Source organism: Anguilla anguilla, chromosome 1, assembly GCF_013347855.1.
Source record: "Anguilla anguilla isolate fAngAng1 chromosome 1, fAngAng1.pri, whole genome shotgun sequence".
Lineage (NCBI taxonomy): Eukaryota > Metazoa > Chordata > Actinopteri > Anguilliformes > Anguillidae > Anguilla > Anguilla anguilla.
In genome coordinates, this window is record NC_049201.1 from 14,191,935 (window position 1) to 14,217,973 (window position 26,039).

The 26,039-nt window shown below is 46.7% G+C and overlaps 1 protein-coding gene across 1 annotated transcript in view; it reads left to right on the plus strand.

Moving 5' to 3' along the window:
- Positions 1–8,475: 8,475 nt before the first annotated feature.
- Positions 8,476–26,039, plus strand: part of prkcha (protein kinase C, eta, a) — a 38,542-nt gene continuing 20,978 nt past the window's right edge. The window contains exons 1-5 of the mRNA XM_035434901.1: positions 8,476–9,911; positions 16,755–16,818; positions 24,037–24,190; positions 24,676–24,710; positions 25,241–25,323. Coding sequence (XP_035290792.1) covers positions 9,561–9,911; positions 16,755–16,818; positions 24,037–24,190; positions 24,676–24,710; positions 25,241–25,323 — 687 coding nt within the window. The 5' untranslated portion in view covers positions 8,476–9,560. The remainder of the gene's footprint in view (positions 9,912–16,754; positions 16,819–24,036; positions 24,191–24,675; positions 24,711–25,240; positions 25,324–26,039) is intronic.

Here is a 26,039-nt window from a genome sequence, read left to right on the forward strand (position 1 = left end):
ATTGAGCGTCACTAATGGGTTTATAGCTGGGATGGAGGAGTGAAGCTGGGCTGTGTTGGGACAGAATTACAGACTTGCCTGTTTGTCAGTCATGTTTTTATTCTTGCGCTGTTGTCCCTTGGTTGTCCTGGCAGTGGGCAGAGCCGAAGGAGCGTTCCCACGGTGATCACCAAGGCCCTAACTTGCCCATTTCTTAAGCTTGAGCAATGCTTTCATGGGAAGTGAACCTGCCTCTTAGATATAACAAAGTGCAAGTGGGCACATAGTTTATAATAGATGAGTCCCCACAAGACCTCTTCAGTGATGTGTGGGTACACACACATATATTCACACTTCCACACTTTACTCACACGTATTCACACATACAGTGAAGGTGTGATTCTTTCATGTCCAGTGGGCATGTGTAGTGTGTGGCCCAGGAGAAGGTAGCCATGGGGCACCTGGCTGGGTCTAGAAGTTCAGCTGAAGTTTTGAACCAGGTCTGGGCCCCACAACCCTAACTCCACAATGACTGCCATCTCCAGCTCAGTTATTGGAGTGGACAGGGGGAAACTGTTCCTGCTATTAACTGGGCCTTGGACACAGGCATCTGGTCTATGTAGGAAAGAGTCTCAGGTGCTGAGCTGCTTGCCAATAAGTGTACAGTTCACATGACTATGAATGAGAGCAGAAGCAGGTCTGCCAAGTACACTTCCTGCTGCTACTGAGAACCCAGGAGAGGTGCTGTCAGAACCCCCCCCCCCACCACCACCACCACAACCACCACCTGGAGATTCTGAGCTGATGGAGACCAAATCGCTGCTGGAGTGGGCTAGTTACTGTGCCCATGCAGATGCCATTCCCCTTAGCTGTGCAGTAAATGTGCTAGCTTCATTTTGCATTTAATGCGGTAAGCCATTTCACAGGAGCAAGACAATGTTGGCGCAGTCAGGCGTAAAGGTGTCTGGCCGCAGGTCAGCTCAGAGGTGGAGGTGGGCAGGTCAGAGGATCAGAGGCATCTGTGGGGCTGGGGTCAGGATGAACGGGGGTCCTTAAAATTTTAAGCTGTTGGCTTGGGGCGCTCATGGGAAAGCATATTAACTCTTGCTCAGAGCCATAGACCACCCTCAGTACAGCCGATAACTACAGAAGCATACACACAGAACCTCTACCACTCCCAGCAGCCCGAAAATCCAAACATTTCTTCTGTGTCCTGAAGGCAGAAATTTCACCTAGTTTTATTCAGATCTTCCCCAGATCTGTCAGTTTTCTCACTCACAGAAAAACAGACTGACAGTCTAACACAGAGAAGGATCACATGACCTCTGCTCTCCCTTCCAGCGTAATTTTTGTACCTGCAGTTATATGTGATATCTGATAGTGGAGGCCTTGTCACGCAGCTCAGGAGTAGTATATACGTTGGCTGCGGCAATGGCAGGTACTAAAGTACTGATGCATCATTCTGACTCTTTCACCAGTCTTTCTATGACTTATAAGTTCGGTCTGGCTGAACCAACCACCCGCCCCATCCTCCCCTGGCCTCAGCCCCCCATCCCCACGACCCCACCGGGCCTTCCTCCCACCCATCCTCTCCTGTCTCCTGGCTCGTCTCTCTCTTCTCAATTGATTTCATGGTCTATCACTAACTGTGCTCTCCCTGTCAGGAGCAGAACATCGCTCAGTTTGAAATCTCTGTTAAGACCGCAGAATGGGTTCTAACTCCCCCCCACCCCCACCACCTATATTCTCTTTCACACAAAAGTAAATATAAATATTAAAATCTTTGTAAATATTTGTTTTTTAAACGCATCTATTAATACATTTTGCATTAGAGGTTTCTGAAGCTTTCTGACATGCTGGCAGACTTTGATAACGTCCTTTGATACTGAGGTGACAAGCTCAGGGTTATCTGTGATTTCTATACTTTATTGTCAGAAGCAAATTACTTGCCAGTTATAAAGGTCCGATTTTCTCTTGGAATTCAGCTCAGTCACCCTGTACCTATCAATTGTGAACCCTCCAGTGTTCAGCTTGAATGTTTACAGATACTGGATAAAAACATGTTTTTGTGAGCTGGCGACGAATGCATTAAACCTTTTCTGATGCCCTTGAGTACAAATACCCTCCTTTGACATGTTTCTGCACACCCATAACTGACAGCAGAACTGTTCCTCCCAAGATGTACTTGACCTTTGACCCACACAGATGTGACCCTGGTAGGCGTTGCGCTCCAATGGCTGTGTGTGAACAGGCCACCAAAAGCTTTATCTCACCGCCTTTTCTTATCAAGTGGCTGCAAATCAAAAACTCTTGACTGAATGCTGCAGGCCCCATGGTCCTCTCCTTTCTGTGGTCCTCTCCTTTATGTGGGTGATTGCATGCTAGCAAACAAGCCTCAGTACAGATTGAAAAGACTAGGGCAGCTAGAATGGTGGTCGAAAAGCTGAGTGGGGCTGAGAAAGAGATGACGGGCTCCTTATTTTGGCTGAGCAGGTCTACAGATCCTCAGGAAAGAAACAGCACTCAGGGACATAAAAATGCCTGGACACAACAGACAAATCAACAGTGATGTGAATTTATCCAAATCAGCGCTATTTATACTGTCGTGACAATAAAACAAAAAGAATACGCATGATGAAACTGTATTGCTGCTTCACTATGAAACGAGAGAAGATCAGGACTTTTTGGCAACAAAATACGATCGAATGACTGGCAGACCTAATTTGCTGGGTTTGTTTACCGCCGTTGCAGTACATTTCGAAAGAGCAGACTTGATTGCGTTGAGAGCGGGACTATCGCAGGACGGAGCGGTTACCGCATTGCACGAGTGTAAACTTTCATGAGCCATTGCCAAATTGAATTACAGTGTAATCCAAATATTTGGTGATCTGGACTGCATACCAAGGTTGCTGAAGGAAGGGCTGCCTGTCAGTCATCCGCCCTGGTATGTGTCCTAGCCCCACCCCACGGTGCTCACCACTCTGTTTCCATGGCAGCCCTGATCCAGCCAGGGAGAGATTTGTGCATGGCACAGCAGTTGGTGTGGTATGAGCCAGTGAAGGGACCGTGATTTTGGGAAGGGCTGGGGTAGTTTTTTTTTTTTGGGGGGGGGGGGATATCTCCCCTTCCCGATGCCTTCCGCTGAGCCCTTAATGCAACCCTGACGCCTCGCTGGCGCAAGGACCGCAGCACATCTGGACCCAATTACTGAGGAGAGCCCGGGACATACCTTCTCTCCCCCGCCTTCCCCCGCCCTGCACCCCCTCCCCCCTCCTCCTCAGCCCGCCCTGCTGTCACATGGGCCCGCGGCGTCCGGGCGCGTTCGGGGTTCCTCTCTCCATTCCTCCCTCCGCGTTTCCAGCAGTTTCCTTTTCTTTAACGCTTTCTCATCTCGATGCCTTCTCTTGCCGACTGTGTCCTATTTTACCCTCTCCCTCCCTCCCTCTCTCTCCTTCCCTCCCTCCCTCCCTCCCTCTGATTTTCCCCAGCCCTTTGGCCCTCCCTTCTCCACAGAGAGACAGGCAAAGCTGAAAACATATTGTAAACTCTGTGCAGTAATTGTACAAGCCTCTGTAAGTTAATGGGGCATCCACAATCTTTTTTTTATGCATACAGGATTTGTGCTGCAGTTATTCAACTTTTCCCAAAAATATGAAACTGGATTCTGCCCGCGAGGCCTCAGGGAGTGGGGCAAGGAGCATTGGGGGAGGGAGGGGGGTAATATTTAATACCTCCTTCAAGTGCTGTTATGTTAGAGCTCTCTCCTTGCTCACTTCATTAAACTCTTGTTATGGGGGGGTGGGTTATGTGGTCTAAGCTTGACCCACACAAAGAGCGCTCTCTCTCTCCCTCTCCCCTCCCCCCCGACCTGCACTTCAATTAATGTATCGTGTTTCCCCTCTGACAGAGTGCCAGTATGAAATGTAGACCTGTGAAAAAAGATACTTAGCACCAAATCAACTTTTATGACAGTGAATTATATGCTGTGTTTTTTTCTGTTGTTTTGTTTTTATTTTAATTTATAGTACTGCTTGTTTAAATTTGCAGAGGGGCTATACCTCTAAAGACCTATAATATAGACGTGTGTGTGTGCGTGTGTGTGTGTGTGTATGCTGCATGCATGTTTCTGGAATAAGTTTGTGTATGGCTCTCTTCTTCATACGATTGCTCACTCTAACCAACATTCAGAAGCAGACTCCTAGTACAGTATCAATAATGTGAAGTGACCAGTAATACAGGACTTAGTTAAAATATCTTGAACAGAACAGTTTAGACCACAGAAGCCTTAATCCATTTTGAATGTTAGCGTATCAATCACAGATGGGTCCATCATTGGGGTGATTGCTCACACACAATGTGAGGACCGCTCACACATACTGGGATGACCGCTCACACACACTGTGGGGACCGCTCACACACACTGTGAGGACCGCTCACACATACTGTGGGGACTGCTCACACATACTGTAGGGACCGCTCACACATACTGTAGGGACCGCTCACACACACTGTGGGGACCGCTCACACACACTGTGGGGACCGCTGACACATACTGTGGGGACCGCTCACACACACTGTGGGGACCGCTCACACACACTGGGATGTACCTGCTGTGACTGCTGGCCTTCACATACCACTCCTCCCAGCACTAGGCAAATACAGGGGGTTCATTAGCTGTAGCCCCTGGATGGGGTGCAGAGGAAAGGACTGGCCCAATCCAGCTGCAGTAAGAAAGGGAAACTGGAACGTACGCTAGGCAATAAGTCACCAACGCCCTGAGAGCTGTAAAGGCAGTCATGGTGCAGAAAGAGTTATTCCTGTAAAGTTGCATTATGGGACATGCAACTCCCTGGGTACACCCACCGTCTGCAGCAGAAGTACAATTTCTGAGCCATTAACCAGGTGTTTATGTGCAGCGCTTTTACTGACGGGACTCAGTCCAGATAACTGATACCTGCTCCGTGCTGTTACCGTGGAGATGGTGCCGGTGCCAAACCTCGTCCATTCAGGACAGAGATGGCAGGAGTATTTTCTCCCTCAAACAGCAGTTGTTGACTGGAGTGGGTAAGTTAAAAGATGTTACCTGCCTGTCCATCACAGTGTGTTACTATAGTTACCTGTTTGCCACCATTTCACTGGCTCTCCGGTGTGTCATCCAGTTTTGACTGGATTCCATTGCATACCCCCATATAATTGTCCTGTCTCCCCCTGTATAGTCCCAGAACTCCCACTAAAGTCTGCAGAAACCCCCCGCCCCAAAAGGTTCATATATGTGTGTGCCTGCGTGAGAGTGTGTGTGTGTGTGTGCGTGCGCACACATAAAATTATGGGTGAATATCTGAGTTCACAAGTGTGTAAGTATGAGGCCATTACTCAGTATCGGGGAATGACAACAGCTGCAGGGAGGGGAAAAGGAGAGAAAATAAGAGCAAGGAGGACAGTTGTGAAAACAGAGAAGCCAAACAAATTATCTTACAAGATCGTAAAAATGCCAGCCGGAGCAGCGGTTAAATTGCTTCCCTAAAAAAAGGGTAGGGCTAATCCTAAAGAAAACAACTCTGCCAAGACGAGGAAGGAGGGGGGGAGGGAGGGGGGAGGAATCGGAGGTAAAAAAGCAAACAGACGGATGATTGGCAGGGCCGCTCCTCGGCCCTCGACCCCAGGCCCACTCCTCCGGGGATTAGAGAGGGGGAATTACAGAGGGGTGCGCCGGGGTTAACCCCGCACCTCGCCCGCCGCTGCGCTCCGAGGGGAGAGGGTCCGTCACCGCGCTGCCCGGCCCGATGAAAGGGCAGCGCTCAGGCGCTCAGAGCCGAACGGCCAGCCAACGCGCCGCTGAGCTTCACCTGCAGGCCCTCAGCCTCTCACAAACTGCCTCAGATAAGCTGCCTTTCGTCTGTGTGTGTGTGTGTGTGTGTGCGTGTGTGTGTTTGTGTGTGGTGTGTGTGTGTGTGTGTGTGTGTGTGTGTGTGTTTGCGTGTGTGTGTGTGTGTGCGTGTGTGTGTGTGTGTGCGCGTGTGTGTTTGTCTGTGTGCGTGTGTGTGTGTGTGTGTGTGTGTGTTTGTGTGTGGTGTGTGTGCGTGTGTGTGTGTGTGTGCGTGTGTGTGTGTGTGTGTGTTTGCGTGTGTGTGTGTGTGTGTGTGTGCGTGTGTGTGCGCGTGTGTGTTTGTCTGTGTGCGTGTGTGTGTGTGTGCGTGTGTGTTTGCGTGCATGTGTGTGTGTGTGTGTGTGTGTGTGTCTCAGTATGAGGAGTTAATGTAGGTGAGTGCTTATAAATGTGTGTGAGAGAGATTTGCACTCTATACAGAAATGTGTGGCTATTTATGTCAAAGAAGCATGTTGAATTTAACCAAATTACAAACAGACTGGAGAGAAAGGTGTAAAATGTGAATGAAGGCTTCAGCTTACTAAGGGAGTCTTCGAGTGACAAGTGTCTCAGTGAACTAAAGCATGCCATGATCTGTGCCAAGTGTAAGTTAATGACTGTGAGTGAGACTTCCCAAATATTAATGGGTTGCTCCTTGTATCCATGTGTGAAGTTGACAGTAAGATGAACTGAGGACTAATCAGTGGTGTCACTCTGCCCTCTGCTGCGCAAATACAGAATTACACTGTTGATTTATCATGAAACACCGTCACCAATTGCATAGGACTCTTAACTAAAATTACATATTTAAAATCCAGGCCTTAGGCAGCATCAAAGCTGACTCATCCTAGGGTTAGTTTCTTTAAATCACAATTTTGAAATATATATATATTTTTTTCTGGGCTTGGAACCAGACCCGCAGCATTTAGAGTCTTCCTCAGGACAGGAAATGACAGGAATCCGGGACAGACCAACAGAGGGGTCAAGGTGCAGTGTTTTGACAGAGTACCCAGACTGTTCCGCTCCAGTCCGAGCGGGGAGACTGAGCTGTTTTATGGAGGTACGTACGGGCGCTTTTATATAAGACAGGCCCAGCGCTGGGATGCGTAAGGACCGCGTTAAGAGCTTTTGAAAGTTACGGCTCTCTTTCTTCCCGGGATTATAACTCTTCATCTGAAGCAGCTGGGAGGGAGACGGGGTGCTGAAAGTTGGGGAAGGGGGTGAGAGGTCAGGGCTAACACCAATCACAGTGAGCCTTTGATCCTGACACGCTTCAGACTGACCGCACCGCTCCACGCTCGCCGGGAGGGTGGGGGTGTGCGGCTGCAAGAGGAGCGCAGTGAGAAAGATAAAAATCAAAGACAGGGAAAAACAGAGATATGGGGGTGGGGTGGGGGGGGGGAGAGGGCCGGGAAGAGAGGGTGAGGGTTTACAGAAGCAGGGTAGCCGAAAGGGCTCTTCGGTGCACCCATTTGTACATGTCTGTAATTTACAAGGCCTCTGAGGCCATCGTTCCTGAGAAAACTTCCAGTACGTGCCCTGTTTGAAAGGCGAAAGAGGCACTTGGCGTAAATCAAGTCCCCAGCTCCAGGAGCCAGCTTGTCCATCAGCCCTCACATTTCCCCAGCTTCCCCTGTCCCCCTCTGGCGGAGAGCGGAGGAGGAGTCACACGCGGCCGCGCTCCTGCAGATGAAAGAGACGCAGAGGGGTCCTGCGGGGTCCGGCATTAACACTCACAGAGGCCGCGAAGGAGGCAGTCTGAGTCTCTGAGCAGGGATCAGCAGAGCCTCCCAGGGCAGACCTGGGCGTAGATGTGCTTCCACGGCAACCAAAATTGTTACACAACTTGTGCATCTACAGGCACCAATTTTTTTTTTTTACAGTCAGGTTTGGTTTTTACTTCAGGCTGTGTTTTCATAGTTAAAACATCTATTTAGAACATCTGGAGGTCCAAGGCTTTTGACCTCTATCCTATTTAACTAATGCATCTGATGACCATACCACTGTGACTACAACTCCATTCAACTAACAAAGCCGACTGTCTTACCACTCTGACCATTACTCTGTTCACCTAATGAAGCTGATGACAACTGTGACCACTACAATAATCAGCTAATGAACCTAATGACAATACCACTGTGACCAACACCCTATTCAACTAATCACGTGATAACTCAGTCACAGACCCATGCCTGTCACGGGGTGCTGGAAACTGGACATAGCAAGCCATGTGAGGCCAAGGCAATCGCAGTGGGTGCATTACCATGGAAGAGAACCAGAAAGGACAGGGAGGGTGGGTGCAGTCGGAAATGATGTGGGTCTTGGAGCAATAACTGTCATTCAAGTGAAGACACACTGGATAAAATCACTCTTATTGTGAAATCGAGGTATGTACCCCATCCACGTTAGAGGGATAATTACAAAGCCCCAAAACATGTGTCCTTGTTCAAGTTATGGATGTGAAGTGAACAAGCATATGAACTACATAGATCACAGGTGCCAGGACCCAACCCTGAAAGGACGCACCTGTAAATTATTCTATAGCATACACTAGACAGCAGAAGGCGCTCTTTCACTTCTTAGCTGATAGGTTGATAAGTGGTTCAATTTGGTTGTATGTGCAATGCGGTTGTGTACACGCGAGACGCTGCAGGCCTGTACGCATCAGGGAGTGTTAAATGAAGTTAAAATCTGACTAAACAAGCGTAAATTCAAGGTCAGTCGCGAGTAGGCTATTATTCAAACGTCAAAGAACCAACGATTTATAACTAACGGAATAATACGCTGTGTAAGCCAGTGCATACAACGGGAATCAAACTATTTTAAGTATTACATTACAGTGGTGCTCTTTGCGAAGTTGAATAGCCTACACATTTTTATGTGTCACATTTCACCGATATGCGGAATTCTTCATATGAGTCGAATGCCATAATTTCCTAAATTTCCAGGTTCTAATTGGGATTTTTCTCAAGAGGAGAAAAACGGATGGGTTTGTTCAGATGATGTCCTTTCATTTGTCTTTTTATTGACTTTTACCTGTATCTCAGCTGTCAAAACCAAACAACGCGGTGCACTTCGGTAGTAGAAGTCCTGTAGTACTTTCTCTCTAAGTTTACGAACAATCGTCAGTGCTAAGGAAACTACAATTTCCAAGATATACTTGACTATTTTCTACATACCTTTTTAGGCGGACTAAAGCGAATACCACTACTGTTCGACAAAGAGGACGTGTGGCAGAATCTTGGAAGCATGGACTCAGTGCAAAACCTGAAAAGAAAGAAAACATCGGTTGCTGGTAGTGTTTATCTTCATTAGTTTCGCAAGCGTGCATGCTTGTCATTAATTCTTCAAAACTTACTTCCCCCTTCACGGAACTAGCACTGTCCTTCCTCATTAGTTTGTGCGGAACGTGTCAACTTCAGTAGTGACGGGCATTATTTCGCTGCTGTAGGCTACGGACACCCAGATTGCATGCGCTGGACCAGGGGAGCGTGTTGGGAGCTTTAGGACTAAATCCTACCTTAGCACAGTCTGCGAGAATTTCTCCATTGTGCCACTGGAATACAATTGCAATACGAAAAAACGCCAGAAGGATAAATGTTGATTACATTTAGGTCCGATTTTAAGGTTTATGTTTAAATGTTGTAATAAATACCAGTAGATTATGTTCTACTATCTAAATTTGTGAATATTAATACGCTATTAGGAAGCGAATATGAAATTCAACGGGTACCTGAAGCTCAGGATTGGGGAGGCGGTGGACCTTAAGCCAACATCTACCTCTCTCCGACACTCCGTTATGTTTAATAAAACGTCTTCACCCCTGGATCCCTATATTTTGGTCAAAGTGGACGAAAGCAAAATCGGACAGACGCACACCAAGCAGAAGACAAACACGCCAACTTACAACGAAGAGTTTTGCCTTAACGTCAACGATGCAAAGAACATTGAACTTGCGGTGTTTCATGACACCCCGATTGGATATGACGACTTCGTTGCCAACTGTAATATACACTTCGAGGACCTGATTAAAACGTCCAACACGGAGGAAACCTTCGAAGGATGGGTGAGTTTTGGCTTTGGAGTCATATTTAGCGAGGATACCATTGTTTAACTATTTTCTGAGTCTGATACCAGTTGGAATGTTTACAAAATTCCTAAGGGTCGAGTCATAAACTAGGTTGAGATGTGAGATGATGCCATTACGATTGATTCATTTATACCTGGTTCCTTCTGTTCACTGTACCCATTTAACTCTTTGACCCTTTCACTATTAAGATCTAGGATTTAAATTAGGTTTTTTTTTTTTTTTTTTTTTTTTTGAATGTACAGGTATCACTACCTGACTCTGAGTCCTAACACCAGCCATCTCACATATCATAAGCAAGGCATGGTCATCTCCATAACAGGGCAGCAAATCAGACTGTCCAGCAGGGGTTTGCATGACGATTCAGTAATAATGCCCACATTTTGCATGGTTTTCTGTAGTGAAGTATTAGGGAAACAAGTGGAGCACATTGTTGATTTGTCTTCAGAAAATAATAACAAGGTAATATTGGGACTGTGACTGGCGATGCTCTTGTGAGTGTAGGACTGGATGCCCAGCTTGACCATCAAGAATCTGAACCTGTGTGCAAATATATTTCATAGTTTATGAACAATCACCGTGACATGGCCTTGTTCTGTTTCTGCAGTGTAATGCTGTTCACATGTCCTTTCTAGGGCATTATTCAGCCCTTGGTTTAGCAGGGGGTTATTAATCTCTCTGCTGTGGCCCTTTGCTCCTCCTCTTCTGGGGCTTTGTGCCGTGTTGATGGTTGGGGTGAAGTTGTTCTGTCCCAAGTTACAAAGCGCCATCAGAGGTCATTAACCACAGATGACCCAGTCCACTCGCACACTCGTTCTGGTGCCCCAACCTCCACTGGCAGTTTTCTGAGAGACAACACTTTGCGAGGTGCTAAAAACCGTAGGCTGTGAGCACCATGCATGTACAGCTGGTGCCGTGTGCATGAACATAATGTGAATAGATTATTATGCAGATAATGCAGTCAAATTTGAAGTGATGAGGTGGTCGAGAAAGCTCAAGAATGTTGGGTGTGATCACATGTTTGGCATGCTGAAGGCTGTGGTGAGGCTATCAGTTGCTGAAATACAAGAAGACAAAAACTCAAAAAAACTGTCAGAGGCCTCTCTGATATCAGAAGGTCACAGTGTTTGGAAGTGTGTTCTGCAACATTCACTGTTGGCACTCGGCATGCATTGTGTCCATTAGAATTACTCTACCACTCCTGCTTACAGCTGTTAATGACTAGAAGTATCTGAATATCTTTGACAGGAACAGTCTCTTGAAAGGATCATCGAAAACTAGGGGTCCACCCTGGAGTCTGTTGACAATTACGCATTGATATTCGCTGTGTCTCCAGTCACCCCACTCACTGCTGCTTGGCACCCTGAAATTTTCAGAATTTCCTCCTGACTGTTACTGGAATGGCCGAGCACTGTGTGAACACGAGAAAGCTACTGCACCTGTCCATCTGTCAAAGTAGTTATGACAGGAATGACAGGAATCCGCAGCAGAGAGCAGGAGCCAGCAAACAGCCTCATTGCAGCCAGGGTGTCGAAGAGAAGTCTGCGTAATAGAATCTGTCCTTTAATGCGTTATTGCATGAAACTATTCATTGGCTGATGAGTATCACTCGCATTCCGAATATTAGCAAAGAGAAAATCTGATTGAGGTGTGTGGTGCAAAAGTGCATTAGCTTGACTGTCCCAATCCTTCGGTGAAGAGAGTTGGGAATGCTATATTTTGGAAATGGTCAAATAGTTATTTCTGAATTCAGTTTTATTCCAACTCTTTCTGTAGGTGTCACTTGTGTTGTTCTGTGGTATGGCACGTTTGTATGTCAGTGTGATTATTCGTGACATGTTTAACGCTGTGTCACCCCTGTGTTACAGTATGTGCAGTCCTTTGGATTTTCTCAGAAGAATTGAGCATGTGGTCAGACAGATTCCTCTTTATAATCTTTTTTTTTTTTTTTGCTGCTCGAGGTTAATTTGATGAAGCATATCTTTCGAACATAAGCATCTGACCATAAAGCTTAGCATGAAAAGGAATTGTTATAGCAAAGAGGGCAGTTATTAATGATTACGGAATTTTACAGATGAGTTGAGAAGCTGAGCTTTTTTTTATTTATTTACACCATACAGATCACGTGTGGCAGAAGTCGAAACTCTTTTTTTCATTCTCGTTTTAAATTCTTGCGTGTTGCAAGTCCTGGCATGCAATCAAAGGTGTTTCTGAAGTATTCCCACCGTCTTACTGTAGTAATGCCAGAGGGCTTTCTCTCTCAAAGTTCCCTCACTTAAACCCATTTCTTCTGCACATTCTCTTGCAGCTCTCCCCTCCTGTGAGTGGGAAACATGCCCTCTGTACCCAATGAGGCTTTCCTCATTGTTATTTGCCAGTTGGGTCTCAGTAATCAGGTCAAATATGTGCAGGCTACGGTATTAACTATTTATCTTTCTTCCATGGCAGAGAGAATTTTCAGTAGGCAACAGAGAATTTAAAAAAAAATTCTTGCATATTACTTTTGACTGCATTTTTATTGGTCATAAGGGCTGCCCCAAAGACTAAAAGTACTGCAGGTATAAAAATTGAATTGTCTGATTTCTGCTGATATTTGGAGTATTACTTGCGTGATAACATACATTGAATTAGGAGGGTTTTTTAAAACAAAATTAGAACGAGCATTTTCAGCAGAAATGATGAATTTTAGCATGAGCAGCGGAATCGAGACTCATTAAAACCCAAATAGAAGGTTGAGGGGGGTCAGGAGGGGGCCTGTTCCTTCCTGAACAGCCACATACTTACTGTCACAGCTTTTGTGTCTGTTTCCTCCTCAGCTAACAAATTCAAATTTTTTGAGACCAAAAAAATCGTCTAAATCGTCCCTTAATATTTGTCTTCCTTCTTCCGAGTGCAACTTGCTTGTATTTGAGATGCTGTAAGTTCTCCCAAAAGCAGCGGTATGACACCCCACTTCAGTTTCCTTCGACGTATGTTCAGCACTAGATGTATTAAACCTTTTGTTGTCAGTCTGAAATAGCCCACCATCTTGCATCACATGGAGGGGACAGCTTGGGTAAAAACTGGGGTTGAATGTCTCTCTTTGGTGCGCACTCATGTTCCTCATTTCTTGCGTCGAGCTCGCACAGCCGGCCGCATTTGCAGATGTGCATGAGGTTTTAGCTACAGGAATAGCGTGGACCAGAGACTCTGAGTCATAACCATGCTGTCACATCTCCCTGGGCTCCTGCTGCCCATGTGACTCTGCTCTTCTTTGCTTTCGGCCCACTCTCCTGCAGTGGGCCGAAGTTTCCACCCCACACTTTCCACTCAGCGCCCGTTTTGTGAACGTGTGGCATTGTCTTCACACTGTCTTTTTGACACATAGGGCGGATGTGATATTATGTGTGGGGGTGTGAGGGGCATTAGAGTTATATCCTGGGTGTTATTTAAGAGAGGTTGATGGACCTGATGCTACTCTTTGAAACCTGTAGACACTTGGTGTGGATGTGTTTCCCACGTGTGGAAGTAAACTGTTAAACTGTAGTTATAAACTATAGACTATCCTAAACTATAGACTATAGTTTACTTTTGAAATGGGGACAGTTTGATTGTTTGTTAGAGTACCAAATATTGCATTACCTATGTACAAAATGCAGGTAATACAAAGGAGTAAAATATGCAATTAATCTGTATGTTACAGAAATGTAGACTGGATGGTTATCAATTGCTGAATGTAATACCTTTGAATATATATGTATGTATGCATATGTGGGTATGTAGTCAGTGGCCAATTTATTAGGTATGCCTGTCAGGTACCAGGTAGGACTCCCTCCTTTGCAGGACCACCTTTTTCCTCCAGAACAGCCAGAAATCCACAGCATGGATTCAACAGAAACATTCCTTTGGGATTTTGTCCATGTTGACTCTATAGCATCACACAGTTACGCAGATTTTTTGGCCACACTTTCATGCTGCAAGCCTCTGCCACATCCCAAAGGTTCTCTATTGGATTGAGATCTGGGGACTGTGCAGGCAATTGGAGCTAACTGAACTCACTGTCATGTTTGTGGAACCCACTTGAGATGTTGCGTTTTTGTGATATGGTGCATTATCCTGCTAGAAGTATCCATTTGAAAAAGTGTAGTCTGTGACCATAAAGGAATGCACATGGTCAGTATCAATGCTTAGGTAAACTGTGGCATTCAAGTAATGCTTAAAAGGTATCACGGGGCCTAATGTGTGCCAAGTAAGCATTTTATAGTCCATTGCATCACCATCACCAGCTTGCACTATTGACTCAAGGCAGGATGGATCCATGGATTCATGTCATTTATGCCAAATTCTGACCCTACTCTCAGAAATAAAGATTCATCAGACCAGGCAATGTTTTTCCCATCTCCAGTCATCCAGTTTTGATGATCGCATGCCCACTGTAGCCTCGTTTTCCTGTTCTTAGCTGACGTGAGTGGAACTCTTCTTCTGCTGCTGTTGTGTGTTCAGGGATGCCCTTCTGCACACCATTCTTGTAAACAGCTACTATTTGAGCGTTTGTGGACTTCCAGTTAGCTTGATCGAGTTTGCCGATTCTTCTCTGACCTCTCACATTAACAAGGCGTTTTCACCCACAGAACTGCCGCTCTCTTACAGAGAATGGTTTATCACACCATTCTCTGTAAACTCTAGAGACTGTAGCGCATGAAAATCCCAGCAGGGCATCTGTTTCTGAGATGCTGGAACCACCACGTCGGGTACCAACAAACATACCGTGGTCAAAGTTGCTCAGTTTAGGTCACCCATTTTAATGTTTGGTCGAACAACATTAAACTTCTTTGCCATGTTTGCATGCTTTTTTCTGTACATTGCAGCCACATGATTCAGTATTTGGAGGAGCAGGCTATTTGTGGTAAAGAGCATGTATGTACGTATATATGTATGTATACATGTACTTTATATACTATGTGTATATACTGTATATATGTGCACACACACACACATGCACATGCACAAACAGTGCTATGTTGTTTCGGGCCTCTCTATAAGACGTACCCTTGGTACTCTTGAACTTTAAAGTGAAGTTGTCTCAGGACTAGCAGGAAAGAGGGTAGAATTCCCCCCGGAATCACCTCAAAATCCTTCACTACTGAGTAGTTCCCAATCAAGCACACTTCCTTCTTATAAATATGGCTCCCCATGACCATCGCATCCTGTTCTAGAAGGCACACTTATTTTCTGCACGCTTCAGCAGTTCGGCCTACTACAGAGCTCGGAGAAGACATCTGGGCGTGTCACGGATCAGTGGTGTGAGCACAATGAGTTTTTTTTTTTTTTTAAAGAAATATTCAAAATGAAAGTCTATGATGGAGGGAGATAAAGAGTGAGGGGGCAGGGGTTTGTCTTCACCTGCCCCCTGTTTTCCATTGTGAGCGAACACGTAGGAAGGTGTGAGCGGACACTTTTTTTCTCTCTCTCTCTCAGCTTAAGCCTTCTCTGTGGTTTCCCTCTGGCTTCAAGTTGGTCACAGAGCTAAGACCTGTCTCTCAGTGTAGCCCTAGCCCAGTAGATGCTTTAAAGCTGAAAGCTTGCTCAAAGACATTGAAAGTAGTGTAATGGGTGGTTGTTATTAAATTGGCAGTGAAGCACAGTTGGCAGATTTGAATTATAAATTGATAGCGTTCTTCCCCATGGTCTTGTCTGTATATCGGCTACTTCCTGCGAGGAAACCACGGCATTTATGGCAGCTAGCTGAACCAGACCAACCTGCTCTCCATTCTTCTCCTCTTAGCATTGCTGGCATTCCCCATGTATTACTACTCGTAAATACAGACGTGTGCACACACCGCGCTCACACACACACACACACACACACACATTTATCACACAGTTTTACACTGGGTGACCTCCTATATAAGAGAATGCGAGAAGAGTGTGAAAGAGTGTTGATCTGAGTTTCTCCCCCGTACGTCTGCTATGTGACTACTGTGTGTGGTTTCGCGTCGCCACCTCCACTGCTTTAATGTTACCTGATGAGACATTCGCTTGAACGTCACTGTCAGCAGGTGGGGTTTGATTGGAGCCGCACGTCTCACCCTTGGGCAGTGAGAACAGCAGCTGTGGCAGGTTCACAGACTGAGAGTGCTGTCTCCTCACCCTGTTCTCAGTGTCCTGGTATGAAGAGCATGTTCTAAGTCAGTGTTCTACAACTCCAACACTCATTTACCAGTGGTGATTGTGACATCAGCATTAGGATGTTCAGTTACAGACATTGGAATTGCATATTTGTGATCTTACACCTTGAAGGGTTAATTGGGTTCAGAAATGCAATACAGCAGCTGTAGGCGTGGCGTTCTTTCTGGTCTTTTGAAAGTATGTGTGCATGTGTGTGTCTGTTCATGCATGTGTACGTATGTGCGAGCATTGTTTTGCAAGTAACAAAGGAAAGGTCATTTGTCAGAACAGTGCACCACTCCCAAAGATACAATCTCCTGTCTTTTCTGGAGGAACAGGTTTCAGTTGCCTTCAGCTGTGTTTTCAGAGGGTTTTTCTGTATTGCGGTAGATCAGGACTGACCTGTAGCTTGCAGCACAGTGTTTACTGCTGGGAGCCAAGGTGGCTAAATTGGGGAAGTCTGTTTGTCTCGCATACAAGCACTGGAATGAGTCACCTGGCCATCCCATTTAAAATGCTTCCCGGTGACCAGTTCCTGTGCTGTGAATGCTCCATCACCCATTTCTCCCCCGTACCCACGATAGCTGAATGAATCCTCCTTTGACTTTGGGTTTTCCCCCACCTGCCGCACACTAACGGTGCTGTTTCCTGTCTGTTTCCTGTCTTTGTGCTCAGGTGGACTTGGAGCCCGAGGGCAAGGTGTACATTGTGATCTCTATCACAGGCTCCTTCGTCGACGGTAAGGCCTCCCCACCCCCCCCCCCCCCCCCCCCCCCCGCACGATCCTTATCGCTGACCTCACAGCCTGCTGACGTGACCCCGTTCAGGATGGAGCGGGCGTGTGCTGCATAGTGACACCATACATGTTCACTTTACGTGTTCACTTATAGGCAAACAGGTTTTCAAGTGTACTGAAGCCAGCATCAGTGTATCCTAGACCCAGTGTGTGAACCTCTAGCACCGCCTCCAGACAGCTATAAAAACACCCAGAGCAATATGTTTTATCAGACAGCCCTCCTAAAATTTACACAGATTGCTCCTGATTAAATAGCTGGGGAGAACTCCGACTGTATGAAATGTGAGTGTAGGCTACGTTGTGCTCTGGGGGTACTTTTATCTTGGCAACTTCCAAATCAATCATTTTCCTGCGTGTGGACGCTTGTCCTGTCAGCTGAGTGAGCCGGCGTGCCGATGCGACGTTCCTGTCTTTCAGACTTCGTCCTGACAGACGGCTCGCGCGGTCCTCTCCGTGTTTCCCTCGCCTCGAGCTCCCGTAGTTCACTGCCAGCCCTTCGTCTGTGCGTCTCTGTGATCTCGCTCGGCTGCTTCATGGGAAACCTAGAATCAGAAATCTCGTTTTGCCGAACATGACAGAATTGTGAAAACGGTTGATTTATAGCTTACGGTAGTGAGCCTAATGAGTTTAGCGAAATGAGCTGAATTCTTCCTTAGCAACCTGGGCCCCTTGGCTGGTGATCGGCTTATTTTTGAAGCCCAGCAGTGGTTACGCCAGGGCTGTGGAGGGTGGCCTGAAGAGAGGCAGTTATGAACACCCTTTATCAAACACTGAGGGGCCCGGGGCTCCTGCAGGTGCCTCAGACAAATGCCGTTGGCCTTGTCACAAAAACCTGCCGTGTCTTAAGCCGGACACCCACCGCACGCGTAGCGGCCGCGAGCGCACAACGCGCGTAAGCGAAGCGTAGTTTAAGTACTGTTATTACAACGGCAGCGAGCGATGTCCTCTACACCAGCTGCGAACGCGGTGTGAACCGGGTGCGAAACTTGTGCGACACAAGCGAACTGAAGCGTAGTTTTTCGCCTGTGTTCTATTTTTCTGCTTGCCGCGCGTCACGATGACCTGTTTATACACAGAAATATACTCTAAAATGCTAGGTATACATGCTCTGATTCGTATTTCATCCTTATATTAGGCTACTGGGGGTGTGTCCCTAGTTCCCTCCCTCCCTCCCTCCCTCCCTCCCAGATATTTTATAAGCAGCTAAAAAATACAAGCCTTTTCGTTTTTGTATTGTCCTTGCAAAAGAAAAAAAAGAAAAGAAACTGGAACTTGGGGGAAAGGCAAACTTAGTTTCGCTGTCTTATTTTGCGGAGGGGGTGGGGTAAATTTGAAAATACACCACAGAAAGATGCAGCCTATTGAATGACGTAGAAGTGAATGCACCGAGCAGCGGTTTGTTAGCTCGAGTGTAGGTAGTTTTTAACCAACCATTGCTCAGCCTATTTGACTTCTCCGATGTCTTCGTTCGCCATGCTTTCAAAAAGGGCTTGTTAATAAAAATCAGATAATCCACAGAGCTCAGATTATTTCGTGGTCTTGCCGATGAAAATGCACCTATTTTATAAATGAAGTTGTAAGCAAGCCTTTATTGCACTTGTACTTCAAAGCTTCCGGTGTTCATGGCGTTGTGGTGTTCATATCCCTTCAAGTTTAAACTGTTATCTTTTTGCTGATTTTACTAAATCTGATACTATAAAAAAAATTTTGACGTGAATGACAAGACGACATGGGAATTCCCAATGGTTTATTACGGATTATATATTATTATTATGATCATTACATATTCTTCATAAAATTGGCACGCTTGTTAACCAAGCAAATAAATTAATACAGTTTGAGATTGATTATTATGCAGGCTACGTTGCAATTTAAGCTTATGGTAATTCTTTTAAAAGCGTTTACTTCCTCACGTATTTACATGAGTTAAGAAAATATTAACAAATTAACTAACTGAAAAAGGTCTCTCACCAAGTATTCACTTAACCCATAATCAACAGTCGTGAACAAACGTGAAATACACAATGTAATCCCACTGCTGACTGCGAGAGCTACTAGGAGTATAGAGCTTTAAGCACTTTGCGCGACACAAACGGAACCCGTGTAGACACGCTACGCGCCGCGCCGCTTCGCCGTGCTGCTTACGCGCCGCTTACGGTACGCGTGCGGTGGGTGCCCGGCGTTAGGCGGCGGAGTGGACGTGACTTTCGCATCGATGAGGAGATTTAAATGCTGTAGCTGATAAGATTTAATGCTGGCCTAGCCCGCTGCGCTCCGTCCCTCCGCTTCCTCTGTGATGAGAGCGCACGGTCGGCGTAACCGCTAATCTGCCTTCCTGCCGCCTCCCGTGTCCACCACCAGTCAGCTTCTCCGGTCCAGCCCTCTGTAGTGTGACCCGCACGCTTCTGTGAACTGCCGCGGCCCCATCATTAGCAGGGGCGCTTGACTCATATTGAGTCCAGTAGAGAAAACTGAACTTCGAGATAGAAGTGGAAGCAGAAGTCTCGCCCGCACGTCGGCCCCGAGCCACAGCGGGGCCTCTCGGCTTTAAACCGCCTCCAGAGGCAGCCTGGTTTTCATGACCAGCGTTTTCGTTGCCAGTGGTGCTCCTGGGTAATGCTGTTCTTCATGGCCGGTGTGGCGCTCAGTTCAGTCAGTCCACTTTCACCCAAGGCGACCCAACATGTCTGAGGCGGTGTGCTTGTAATGGATTTGGGAGTACAGTAGAACCTGTGAGACACGTGCGCATCCAGCATGGAGGTCGATGAGGAAATATTTCTAACCAACGTGTTGAAATTGACGTCGACTCACCAATTTAAAATGACATGTTAATGTGATCCTATTTTTTAACTAGGTAACTCTCAGCGTGTAATTATAAACCCTAGCTTAATTTGACCTTTAACCAAAGCAATGGTAATGAGATTATCTTTAGAACATACACGGTTTCTCCAGTAGTCAGCTTTCTGCATAGTTCACCTCCTTTTCAGCGACCTTTGGCTTCTTTCGCAGACGGCTCTTGTTGTGGCCCTTCTTTCTTCCGAGCGCTGTTCATTTTCTAAACAGTGTTGAGATCTGCCTCTTTGCCTGATTCTGAATTCATTTTGTTTCCTGTCAATGCTCAGTACAACTTGTCACGTTTAATAATCACCTTCTTGCATCGCCATTTATTAGGCGCTTTGATCCCGATAAGGCCTAACTGCGCTCAACACTTCTGGTTTCAGTGTTCAGTTGACCAATCGGTCAGATCATGTCTGTCTGCGCTTTCTGTCTGAGGTTCTACGATATTCTTGTTTTTCTCCATCTTTCTTCCTATCCGTCTTCCTGTCCTTCCATCTTCCCGTTCATCTTTCTTTCTTTCTTCCATGCAGGGATTGTTACGAAGGCCTTTGCTTTTTTAACTGTGGTTTTATTTTCAATGTCCGCGTCCTCCATGATTTAGAGATGGTGCCCACAAATATGCACACCCTCAAAATACATGCGTGTGTAGGTATTGCACCAGAGGTCTAAATGCGTATTGTAGCAGTGCCTGATACCCAACCATACACCACCTGGGAGCACTGGTTCTGTGGTGCTTCCTGTATCTGAGCCGGAGCTATTCTTATTTCAGTCAGGGCAGATGTCTGACTCTGAACAGGGCCCGCAGTGCCGTGTGCAGAACCAACCAGGACCCTCCAGGAGCCATGTCACCATGACACAGGAATCAATGCAAGAATAGTGTACTGACACAGGCTTGAGCTTGTAGGACTGTGTACCTGTGTATTGACACAGGCTTGGGCTTGCAGGACTGTGTAGCTGTGTAATGGTACAGGCTTGGGCTTGCAAAGATACTAAGGGGCATATCAGTGTGCTATCAGATGTACGCAGATTCAGTACAGAGTTTCATTTCTCTCCAAGTTCCCCTTTTTCTGTAACCCTGATGCTGACCTGGTTTTAAAAAGCTACTGTAGTTTAGTACAGTACAGTCTTTTAGAATTATAACATGGTGCTGCCAATATTATGCCACAGTACATCGCTGCTGTGTGACTTATAGATTTTGCTGATATTGATTTTGGACATGCTTAGAGCTTCCCTGATGCTGGTTTGCCCCCACAGTTGATCCACAGTTTGCCCACTTTTATGGAAGCACTCTATTGTTTCCAGTATCTCACGTACTGTAGGCCGTGTGTCCTGTGCCTCAGTAGGGCTGTGACCGCTGGCTAAATAACTGCAGGGTTCCAGACAGCAGGGCAGCCTGTGATGTCCTCACAAACATGGCCTGGCTTGGGGGGGGGGGGTGTATCAGGGCCGCTTCTGGCCTGGCGTCCCAGGTGCGGTCTGTGCGGTGCCGTCGTACCCGCCCCTCCGTCACGCACTGCTTCCTCCCGGGCCTCGGTAACGCTGTGCTTCGGAAGGCGTGTCCGTTTGCCTCTGACACACATGCGACGCGCGGGCTCAAGGGACAGAGCGGCGAACACGCAGGCCAGTTTCACATCCTGCCTTCAGCGCGCCGCTGACACGCCCACGGCTGTCGCCCGTCCCACACGCCGCTGGAGAGCGTGGCGCTGGAGAGAGGGGTCCGTAGGGGGGGGACATGTCCAAATACGCATAGGAAGATGACAGCACCCTGGATTAGTCCTCTACGTTAGCGCTAAACTGGTAGCATGTTTATGATACTGCGTTTGGTTTGTTAGTGCAGTGGTCATATATTCACGTTATTTTAAACCACGCAGATTTTAATTTGATATCTGTGATAAAGCTGTTCGTTGCAGTCGTGACTCTTAACCTGCAGTTAAATGCAAATGTATTCGGGCAGTGACGCAGTTTTTGTCGTTTTGGATCTGTGCTCCAGCACATTGGATTTGAAATAAGTGTGATGATGATGTCTGCAACCCGTAGACATCACCAGATGCTGGGTATGCTCCCTGGTGCTGCCCCGCCAGGCCTGTACTGCGGCCACCTCCAATTTCAGTTTGTTTCTGAGGCGTTTTGGCTTCAGTCTCATCTTCAGCAAGTGAAACGCATGTTCAGTTGGATTCAGGACAGGTAATTAACTTGGCCAGTCTAGAACATTCCTCTTTTTAAGCCCTGAAAAACTCCTTGGTTGCTTTGGCAGTATGTTTGGGGTCATTGTCCCGCTGCAAGGTGAAGTGCCGTCCAGTGTAGTTTTGAGGAATTTGGCTGAATCTGAGCAGTTAAAATGTTTCTGCCATAACACTACCTCCACCATGTTTCACAGATAAAGGGGTGCTTTTTATCACGAGCAGTTCCTTTCTCCACACTTTCCTCTTTCTTTTACTTTGGTACAGGTTAATACTCATATCACCTGTCCATAAGACTTTGTTGCAGAACTCCACTGTTGATGTATTTTTTTTAGCAAAATGACCATTGTGTTCTTTAGGTATGCCAGTGGTTCCCATGTTGCTGTGAAATCTCTGTGGTTATGCTGGTGTAGTTTTCTCTTTATAGTAATCTTTGACATCTATGACATACATCCTGATCTGTTTGACAGTTGAAAAAGGGTTGTTCTTCACAATTTAAAGTATTCTTTGGTCATCCAATTTGGTCTTTCATGGTCTGCCAGGTTGTAAGCTATTGCTGAGCTGGATAAGAGCGTCTGCCAAATGCCTGTAATGTAATGTAATGTAATGAGCTCACAAATATATTCTTGCTTCCTACCTATGTATCAAACAATTGTTTTTGACATCTCATAGTCATTGTTTTGTTTCAAAACCAGTCTGCTAGAGTACTGAGCCAAAACAACACAAAAATTGCTGCCACTGTCCCAGTACTTTTCCATTTAATTGTAAATGTCTAACCTTTAGCTTGTGAACCTTTTATTACTGAATTATCAGCAGTGGACTTGTCAAGAGCATTACTATGGAAACCACGGAAACATGCCTCTGGCCCTTTCACTATTGAGAGGTGCACATAGGGTGGTAATGCTAGAGCCAAAGACCAGGTTCTTAATCCTAGATACACTGAGTTAAAAACACAACAGAAGACTTCGGCTCCACTGTTTATTCAGATATTCATATTACAAATCACTGAACTTAATGGTAAGGTTAGACCATTAGCTGACCAAACAATTCTTGAGAATTAGGCCTCAGGTTTATAATTGTTTTTATTTCTTTGTAACCACCATATTTACGTGAAGGTAAATATTGTGGTTACAGCACAGAAATGTCATACCAAACCTTTTCTGACGCCAAACCCATCATTGGTGTGTGTTGCTTAATTGTAGCGCATGTGACCATTTCCTGACTTGTGAAGTTTGGCACGCTTTCGTGTTATTGCTCCTGAGAATTCTTAGTGCTTGGTGATAAATAACATGGATTTTATATGTGTGTTAGGCTACCTCATTTTATGCCCGATTACAACAGAATGCCATGGCAGGCCACAATACAGTTTCCTATGATCAAATGTAGCAGGTGAATGCAGATTTATTTTGGCTAGATTTTAAATAATTATTTGGGATGTGAACAATTGCGAACAATAAAAAATTACTCTAAACAAAATATTTTCACTTGTATGAGTAATATAGTCGTCCGGCCTTTGAGCATGCAGCGTATCTAATTTTCTGCACTGTTTTATTGTGACATGTCCAATATGTACTACATAACAGTCGGGTACAAACAGGCTGCAGCACGGTCATGTTGTTGACAATGAAGTATAACTCGAGCAGTCAGCAGCTCTGTACGGCTTTGTGGTGAAGTGATATCACGCTCGCCTGGGCGGTGTGAGGCCTGTGTGTGGGCTTCCTGTTCCAGCCTCTCTTCTGTGAAGCGAGAGGAGAAGTGGCGGAGTGCTCAGTCATTAGTGACGTCTCACTCCCCACCGCCGCAGCCTGGTGTTCAGGCAGAACACTGAGCACAGGGTGGTCGTGGTCTTTTTAAAAAACATTTTTACCATCTGTGACGCAGTTTTACGGTCAGCAGAGTGATGTGCTCTAAAGTGGTCTTTCTGCACACGGCCCTCACACTGCACACACTCCTCACACTGCACACAGCCCTCACACTGCACACACTCCTCACCCGTGACCCACTGGCTCGAGAAGTGTGTTGGATGTAGCTGCACCGTGTGCACTGTGCCACTCGCCCCCCCCCCCAAACCTGCTGTCCTCAGCCTTTATCTCTTTGTTTTTACATTGCTGCATCATCTCCCCCCCCCCCCTCCCCTCCCCAGACGATGCCGTGGGAAGCGAGAGGCAGTACAAGCAGTTCAACCGGCAGCGGCAGGGGGCGGTGCGGCGGAAGATCCATCAGGTCAACGGGCACAAGTTCATGTCCACCTTCCTCCGGCAGCCCACCTTCTGCTGCCACTGCAAGGAGTTCATCTGGTGAGAGCTGGGGGGGGTTTGACCTTCACATGGGGGAACGCTACTGCGGGGCTGGCCACAGTGCATCTGAATACACACTGAGAAGCCTCCTCCGTCAGTCTCTGGCTCATTCTAAATGACTGTCTTCCTTCAGGAGGGAAAGTCACGATCCAGACATCAGTGAAATGAGCGGTTTGCGTCTTCACACGTGTCTGAGTGTGTGTGGGTGTGTGTGTGTGTGTGTGCGCTTATGTATAACTATGTATGTGTACGTGTGTTCTCGAGTGTGTGTGTGCGTACATATGTGTGTGTGTGGACTGTGCATGTGTGTGTGTGTGTGTATGTGTGTATGTGTGTGTGTGTGTGTCCGTGCGTGTGTGTGTGTGAATATGCAATTGAGGTTTTTAGACTGAAGATAAGTATGCAAAAGCATCCTGTGTCTTAGATAAGAACTTGACTTAGGGGAAGTCTGCTGTCTGTAACCGTTCTGTCTGTCCTCATTGCAGGGGGGTTTTCGGCAAGCAGGGCTACCAGTGCCAAGGTGAGAGAGCCCTTGACTGCAGCGTTTCACACCCCGTGTCCCTCCTTCACTAGCGCTGCGAGCGCTGCTCTGTCTGCAGAGGAAGTGAGCTCTCCCCCCACGCTGCAGCTCTCGTTGCTATGCAGCCGCGACCCTGCATGCTCCCCAGCTCTGCGGTTGCAAGCGGCGCGACCTCCGTGCATGCTGCACCCCCCACCCCCCCACCACCCACCCACCCACCCCCGCGCATGATGCGCCCGCCACCCCCCACCCACCCCTCCGTGCATGCTGCACCCCACACCCACCCACCCACCCACCCCCTGCGTATGCTGTCCCCCCCACACACATGCTGCCCTGTGCCCTTTTCACACAACCTCATTAGTCGCTCTATATTTCTTCTGCTGTGGCGCTAATGCTAACTCGCGCAGCCATGCCTTCTTAGCGATCGTGTCGCGAATGTAATTTGGTTTTGCTGAGGTCCAGCCCTCAGTGCGACGCCTGGTTTGTGAAGCGCTCTGTCTCATTGCGTCTCCTCTCTCCCCCCATTGCAGTGTGCACCTGCGTGGTCCACAAGCGATGTCACCAGAAGGTCGTCACTACCTGCCCCCGAATGAAGAAGCCAGCCAAGGAGGAGGTGAGGAGTCTGAAGAATTAAGCTCCTCCTAGTGGTCTCTCCTGCCCCCCCAACTGTGAAACCTAATCCAGACAATGTCCAGCTCTTTTCATCCAGTGTCATATGAAAGTCCCTTGTTGGGAGATAATGTGATAGAAATGTTGCAACAGCATTATGCATTTGCTGGAACTTGAACCAGTGTACTTTTTTTTCGTCCAAAAGATTTGATTTTACTGAAACTTTTAGTTAAATGGTCTGAATTGCATTAGAGAGTAATCAGGTAACAGACAGACAGACAGCTTTCAGAAAGAACAAACCTTTATTTTTTGTCTGTATTCTAGTTATGTGTGTATCTCTGCTCTTATGTAGGACCTGTCTGCTTCAGATTTGGCTTCACAGCTTGAAACACCGTCGGCAGTGTTTGATTTAGTTGCGCTAGCGGCTTTTTGCATAATGCTCTTCAAGGGCATGCAGAGAACAAGACTGCTGGGACACGCGCTGCTGGACTGCAGTGCAGTCTATTTTCTAAACACGATGAAAAAACTGTGTGGTGACTAATATGTCTCGCATGGCCAAGTTTAACCCTGAAGAAAAAGGAACCGTTTACAAGCTAGTAGCAGCTCAACACTACCACCCCCTGGTTGTGTTTGGTACTGCATATTGTCCGTATGGGTTTTGCCCTAGCAGGTGTATTCCCATAGTTATGGTGAACTAATGTGATCTAGAAACAGGGGTGC